Here is a 7,919-nt window from a genome sequence, read left to right as displayed (position 1 = left end):
AAAAAAAAATATTTATTTTATAAATAAATATTTTTATGAAGAATAAATTTTTCATCTTAAAAAAAAAAAAAAGAGCACGAGAACATGATTAAATTGGCCAATATTTTTCTTCGAGGATCCAGCTGATTCCTCCTTGATCACTAGGAAAAAAAAATCTCTCCACGCTGCCTTCCATGCCTCCCAAGGCGTTCCCGTTCGTCCACGCCGCCTCACATGCCCCCCACGCCGTTCCCGTTCGTCCCGCCTCTGACGCCATTGTCATTCTACCTAATAATTTCTCTTTCTTAAGATGACCGGAACAAGTTCCAGCGACCGTAGAAAGTGGAAGACAAGGGGCATCCTCCGTCCCTCCTCTACGCCAAAAACGTACAGCTCAGCTCTCCGACCTCTACTCGTTCTCTAAAGGACACGAAGCCCCATCTCTCCATCGGGTTCCTCTTGCAGCACTTTACCATCCGCGTGGGACGGGCGGTGTATGCTACGAACGGTGGGCGTGTTCGGCTTGCTTCCACTAGCCGTACCCCCGAAACCCCTTCACGTGGCCCCATCTCTGCCGCCCAATCCCATATTTAAGAGACCCGCGCTCCGTCTTCAAGCTCTATAAATCTATTCCCTCCTCACCGCAGGAAGTGGATCTCTAGATCTGCGCCGTTCCCAAGCCGAGACGTCCTTCTCCCCTGTGCGCTCTAGGAGGTATATTTCCTGACTCATACTCTTTCCATCTTTCGCCGAGTTTAGGATCCTGATGGGTCGATCTCATCATTTTGGGCTCTTAGTGTATCGATTTTGGATTCTTTAAATGAAAATTTAGTCCGATTGCTTATCTATATGACTGCATTAACTATGCCTCGCTTTGGTCACGTCATGGCAGAGAGATCCTTAAGAAAGATGGTGGGGAGGAAGCCTGGCGTTATTGCTTTGTTTGATGTTGATGGCACGCTCACAGCTCCAAGGAAGGTATTGGAAACCTCCATCAAGCAACACCTTTTTTTTGGCGGCATGTATCAAGGATTGGTTTTTTTTGGGGGGGTTTCGTTTGTGGAACTATTCACTGGAACACTTGTTTCCGAAATCGATCCGGTACTTCGAACTCCTAACTTTTTGTTGAATTTGTAAATTTAGGGGATAACACCAAAGATGCTTGAGTTCATGCGAGAGCTTGGGGAGGTAATTAAGTCTTGCATTTTAATGTCAACTTGAAAATTTATCTCAAACTCGAATTCTAATGTCTTTGGTGGTTGGCAGGCTGTTACAGTAGGTGTTGTCGGAGGATCTGATCTTGTTAAGATATCGGAACAGCTTGGGAAATCAGGTTTGCACTTGCCTCTGATTTCACATCCGTATTAAAGATATTAAGAAGAGTTAAAAATCTTGGAAGCTTCGGTTGGTTACATTTCCATTCGTCGATGCATCATCAGCATAGAGTCTAATATATCTGAAAAAACGTAAGGTGTTGATATGTTTTTCTTCTTGTGATAGGTTATTTAGGTCTAAATCTTGATATTGATTTCCCTTCTGAGCGTCAATGGTTACAATTTTTGGACTATATGGAGAGACATGGAAAGGCGATCTCGATATAGAAATACTCTTCTGCTCTATAAACTTGTTTTCTTGGGAAAATATTATAGTACACAGTGGGATTGGAAAAAGAAGTTTGGTTTCGTGGAAATCAATAACATTAAAATACTGATGTTCTTTGGCCTGCAAAATTTGGCCCCTTTCTTGGTTTTGTAAAGCCATGACCTGTGACCTTTTACAATGCTAGAGCTGCTCAACAATTTTAGCTATAGTGGCAACTAATGGCAAGTAGATCACAGAAAGATTCCCAATAGACTTATCCTTACTTTTAACTCCCAAAGGATTTCTATTGCATAGCTTGCCCTTATCATCACAAGGATTAAAAAGTTGGGGCACAATAAAGTGATGGAAGAATAAGGGTTTCGCTAACCTTGTTTTGCCTTCCAATTATTTCCTTCTTCTTCTTAGCTTTCTTTCCACTTAATCCATCGCTCTAATTTACTTTTCACCTTTATGTTCTATGTAAGTCAAGGAATTTGCAAATAATGATAATTTTACTTATAAAGAGGGAGTTGTAGTTCACACCTAGTTCTTGGCGGATAGGACTGCTAATATAGATGAATTTAACCAATGAGAAACTATTCATGCCAATCTATAAGTAAAGATAACCATTCATTTTAAGATACCACACTGTAAATCCATTAAAAGTGCCATAGAAATGGTTTGGGAGAGCCATTGCAGAAATGTGAAATGTCTGACAGTTAGTTGTCCTTATGCAAAACGTTCTGGTCTTTCTGGATTGTCAGGAGTTATGCATAATGGTCCAGTCTTTTTCGATGGTTTGGATTATAACAATACAAAAAGTAATTTTGATAATTGCCATTATCAGTCTCTGAATTTTGCTTGTGCTTCTTCTGGGTTTCATCTTTAAGATATAATATGGTAATATTTTTCTGTGCAGTCATAAATGACTATGATTATGTATTTGCGGAAAATGGTCTTGTTGCTTATAAAAATGGAGAACTAATTGCTAGCCAGGTATGTGTCATATGTTGTAATGTAATAAGCTTTTATTGGACAAGTTTCACATTTATTCCTTTTGTTATTAATTGTGGTGAATGTTAATTAATAATTCAAGTACAAAAAAAGGATTGCTGAGAATAGTGATTATTTTACAAATTTCCTTTTTGGTTTGGTCAGATACACCTAAACTTTAATTGGGTGATTCATCTTTCAAACTGGCCTACATGGTTTGCTACCATATTTCATCCCTTCACTTGAGTCAACTTAATATTGGAAAAAATTATGCAAGGGATGTACTATATGGAAAATGGGATTAATGTATTCAAGCATTAAGGCTTCTCTCACTGTGACTCCAATTGGCAATCTTATTCATATCTGCAGTATGGATGCTGGCCAACCAAAGAGAATCCTGTTCCACATTTTCCCACAATAAATAATATAGTATTTTTCAAAAAGGTCATGATTTTTATTATTCAAATTTATTATGTTTAATAACTTTGTTTTCCCATGCCAAATTGGTCAAACCTGAAGTCCATTTTTATCCTTGAGGCAACAACATACCTGCATGAGGTCATATTCCACTTTTGAGTTGAGTTGGAAATGTATCTGATGCAACCAACTAGTTAAGGACATGAAAATGCATAAATATTGTGAGGTTTGTTGCTTTCCAGATTAAATATTTGGTCATATAGATTTTGGAGCCAATTTTCAGCATGGCAATTTTGGGAAAATGGTTGTTAAGCCATTCCTTCAACTCATGTTTGGGAAACAAAGTAAGTTGTATGTCTTTAGACCGAGATATAAGCCTCCGATTTTTTTGGATTGGTATAAGTTAAAATATATACTGGATTCACTCAGAAGCTTATATCTTAGTATACATGCGGAAATTTTATGTGAAATTATTAAAGATGCCCAGCATTTCATAGGGCACATCTACTTGGTTGAACTTTAGCTTAGATGATATTTGCAATTCTTTTGAGCCTTCCAAAGCATGAGTTTGGGACTTTAAAAAAAGTGACTTTATAATAAAGTTAGCTGGCTAACAAGCTTCTGTTTGCTCTTTTTTTCTTTAGTTTTTCCTTTTCTCCTAGTTAGCATTTTTTCCCCATGCAAGCACACATTTGGTCATAATTTTAAAAGAGAGCCAATGTGCTGAATCTTTGGTTTCTTCTGCTCCTTTCACATGTCATGGAGTTGCAGGCTACATATGTTCTGATCATTGATCTGCTATCACTTGAGAAACCATAGAAACATAGTCTCATTTTTCACTCAGTCACTTTTGAAGTGGTCCTCAGCAATATGGATAGGCAGTTTGAGATATCAATACATTACATATCTGTGGACACCATTTTTTCACATAGATTGGCATTATCTGGAAAAATCATGCAAATGAATGACCATTTTATGAGGTGATACATTATAACTACTTTGCTTGATGCTGATGGCCATGATTAGCTGCAAGCATAATAATTTGGTGCTATCACCCATCTTTGTGGAAGGTGATAGAACTGCTGCTATGACTATTATCCTTGTTGCTGTTTTGTAGGCTATATCAATCAGAAACAAATATTAGTAGTTCATTACTCATTATTTCTGCTTTTTCTTTTCTTTTATGTTCATCTCTCTCCTTGGTCCTAATAAATACAAGTGACTGTTTCTCATTCTTCAGAGTTTGAAATCATTCCTTGGTGAAGAAAAACTCAAGGTAAGATAATTTTTATATCTCTAGTTCAAAAAGCATCTTGAAAGATTGTCTCAAACTTGAACATTTTTTCAGGAATTTATTAATTTCACCCTCCATTATATTGCCGACTTGGATATCCCTATCAAAAGGTAAAGTTAAAGCTTTTTCCAGAAAATTCAAACTCCGTTGGGCTTAAATTTCTTGTGTTGTTCTCCCAGGGGAACATTCATAGAGTTCCGCAATGGAATGCTTAATGTCTCCCCAATAGGGAGAAACTGTAGCCAGGAAGAGCGAGAAGAGTTTGAAAAGTATGATAAGGTATAAAACATTCCCCGAAGAACCAATGCCACTTTTTTGTACTCAGCTAATTAATACACTTTCAGATGCTTGAAAATTGAAAACATTATATTTTAGGTTCACAACATACGACCAAAGATGGTCTCTGTGCTTCGTGAAAAATTTGCACATTTCAACCTGACATTTTCCATTGGAGGGCAGATAAGTTTTGATGTAAGTCTCGAACATTGTATTTTACCTTTAGAATAAAATTGGTAGTTGATTCTCATCTCTACTTGGTTCCTGTAACAGGTTTTTCCACAAGGTTGGGACAAGACCTTCTGTTTAAGATACCTCAATGAATTCCCAGAAGTCCACTTTTTTGGGGACAAAACATACAAGGTAAATTCTCAGAGATTCTCATTTTTTACTTTCTGCATTATCTGCATTAAAAGCTTAAAAGAAAGATTGTACATAGTGAATAATGAAATTCTAGGCAATAGGATATCATCATTGCTCTGGATGCAAGCTTGTTTTCTTATCAAAACCTCTACTTAAACTGAGTCCTTTTAGTGGAAGATACACCATCATAACCATACAACCTACTTGTAATCTTTCATGATTTTGACTTATCACTTCAGTTGACTGGCCTAGAAACCCTAATTTTCTATCAAGAGGGATTGATTTGAAACCATTGTGGGGAGTGGAGCTGTCTTTGTTTTAACTTGGATAAAACAGGCAGTAGGAATGGAGCTGTCTTTGTTTAGCTTGGAAAATACAGGCAGTAGCTGTACCACCAGTCCATGCAAAAAGCATGTTCCTGTCATTTGCCTGACTGACTGTCTATTTTATATGCACACTTCCATGCTGGTGAATGGTGCAAGAAGCGTTTTTTTGCATATAGATTTTGGGATTTGAGTCTTTTGATTTTATTATATAAAAAATGCCTGAAGAATTACATTTTTGTTTGATTTTTAAATTTTTGTTATATCTTTTCACCTTGCATTTCAGTAAAGAACTTATCGAAAGAATGATTCAAAATCTGATTGCTGTTTTTTTTTTGCTCAGTTTTGGGCCTACCGATTTAAATTGAATGGTTTCTAAGTTTGTAATACACTTGTGAGATTGTTTGTTGTTTGGCTTTCATTGGTCTAATGAGCTTCATTTCCTTGTGCAGGGAGGAAATGACTATGAGATTTATGTATCTGAACGTACAACGGGTCATTCAGGTATGTTCTATCACTAGCTTGTAGGAGCATGTGTATTGCGTTAGGGTTATGTCTGTATCTAAGATATGGTATCCAGTTAGAGATGATTCCCTATTCTTTGTATAATGCAAAACAAAACCACTCATGAAACATTTTGTTTCCCTTGGACAGTTTCTTCTCTCTGGTGTTAGGAATATGGGGCAAACTGACCTAGGAAAATAACTCATATTTTGTTAATTTTGAAATACTTATCAGTGCAATTAAGTCTTAACCTTAAACTTCAGTATATTGTTTGAACATTGCTTGTGTCTTTGATGGGACACTCTTCTCAGCTATCTTAAAACTAATGCAGTTCACTTTTTTTTTTTTTATAGATTCAATTGAAAATCACTTAAACAAATCCGTCACCCACCAAGTATATACAGTATAACGATTGGAGGTTTTGTGTAAACAAAAAGGGAGCATCTTATTTCTTTGACTGGAAAGCACTTAGTGCTTACTTTATAATTCCTTCCAATTTGATCCATACTTGAAGATACTAAGCAATATCTAAATATTAGAGTGTATAATATAAGTACCCTCTTTTCTTGCTCAAGTTGTTGTACTTGAGTTGGTTTGGTAGCTTCATCTTGTTGCTTCACCTTCACACTCGTAGGCTCAGCCTCTCTCTGCCTTTTTCTTTGTTACATACGGTCCTTGTATCTGTTCTGCTGATTCAATGTCACATAATTCCTTGTGCAGTGACCAGCCCAGATGATACAGCAGAGAAATGCAGATCGCTCTTCCTGACAAAGCAAAATGGGGATGCTTGAGCTTCTGTTGGCATATTGGATCATTTAATTTGCTTCTTTCTTCAGTCAATTTAGCAGAAAATAGGATGTGTTACAATTCCTGGTTTCATAAATTTGGTTTCTGTCTACCTTTTACAATGTTCTATCTTGGCAATCAACAGTTTAAATGCCTATGTTATTAATCAAGACAATAAAATAATGTTGGTGGAGACCTTTTCGTTGCCTCCTTTTTCTTCTGTGGGATGTGGATGGATTTTTTGTCAGGTGTGTAATTGCGCTAGATTTTTTTTTCTTCCGAAGAGAGTGAGGTGCTAGATTGTTGGTTTGCGAAACACTATCATTCATTGAGCTTCTTTTCTTTGTTTTTTCCCCGTTTCATGTAATTGATATCTAATGAATTGAACAGAACTATTAAAACCTTTATTAATAGGGCTGGAATGCCATTCCAAAAGGCATGATATTCTCAGCTAATTCAAATCAAGTATATTAAAATGTCCCTTTTTTTTTTTTTTTTGATCTGGTCGAGGCACTGATACCTGATTCCCATTGGGAAATGTTGTGTCTTCAGGATTCTGTGGAGTTAGCCAATTGAAGTTAGCCCAGTTGAACTTGTTCTATGTTTCATTTGTAAGTTGTTGGTGCTAACTTCTGAGAACAATTTCAAGTTGTAAATTTTTAGGTGATTGTGGAACCCTGCAGATAATTTGGTTTTTACCAGAATTAGTGGCAACAAGCGTTATGTTCATCACATCATGGCAGTACTGCATTCTCTACAGCTACTATGAATCTTAACAAGAATTCCCCTGAAATTCTCTCTTCCATCATGTGCCCTCGTTGGCCAGTCATTCATGTGCTTATAATAACAGCATTCTTCAGAGCTGGGTGGAGCTACCGGATGACGTTTTCTCAGAGGAGCTTGCTGAAAAGAATTAACAGACTCCAAAGAAAACCAGATGAAGTGAAACAAATTCAAGAACTTTTTCTTCCCCTCAAAAAAATGCGCTGGATTTTTCCTTTCTGTTATTCTATATCATTAGTCCACAATACATGGCCCTTTCTCCACTGAAAAAAATCTGTCAAATACATAATTGTCCATTCAACCAGTAGAAAGAGCTGCTTTAGGTTCAGCAGCACATTTGCATGATTTCTTGAGTAATTACCAATTCCGATAACATGACATCTATGTGTAGGTAAGACAGCATACAAACTACAAGAGCCTAAGAAATTCAGTAAACAATTAAGAAAAGCTTGCATTGGAAGATAAACATGGTAGTCAGAAAGGGGATAGCAAATCACTACAAAGCTCTGGAAGATTTAGTGAAAATTCAAGTAAGAAACAGAAAAATTACATTCTGTGTACACTCGGGTGGCAGCAGCCACCTCTCACCATTTGTAGCATTCAGGAAAAAGAATCTTACA

The 7,919-nt window shown here is 36.8% G+C and overlaps 1 protein-coding gene across 1 annotated transcript; it reads left to right on the top strand.

Annotated features, from left to right (window-relative positions):
- The first annotated feature begins 269 nt into the window (after positions 1–269).
- LOC105054912 (phosphomannomutase) lies at positions 270–6,724 on the top strand. Its single transcript, XM_010936555.4, has 12 exons — positions 270–693; positions 872–957; positions 1,123–1,167; positions 1,246–1,312; positions 2,480–2,556; positions 4,211–4,246; positions 4,319–4,374; positions 4,444–4,543; positions 4,640–4,735; positions 4,814–4,903; positions 5,679–5,730; positions 6,451–6,724. Exons 2-12 carry the CDS (start codon positions 889–891, stop codon positions 6,519–6,521), a joined length of 759 nt encoding a protein of 252 aa, XP_010934857.1. The 5' UTR covers positions 270–693; positions 872–888; the 3' UTR covers positions 6,522–6,724.
- The last annotated feature ends 1,195 nt before the right edge of the window (positions 6,725–7,919 follow it).

The sequence above is a fragment of the Elaeis guineensis genome, chromosome 12 (assembly GCF_000442705.2).
Source record: "Elaeis guineensis isolate ETL-2024a chromosome 12, EG11, whole genome shotgun sequence".
Lineage (NCBI taxonomy): Eukaryota > Viridiplantae > Streptophyta > Magnoliopsida > Arecales > Arecaceae > Elaeis > Elaeis guineensis.
This window is presented reverse-complemented; position numbering and strand designations above follow the sequence as displayed.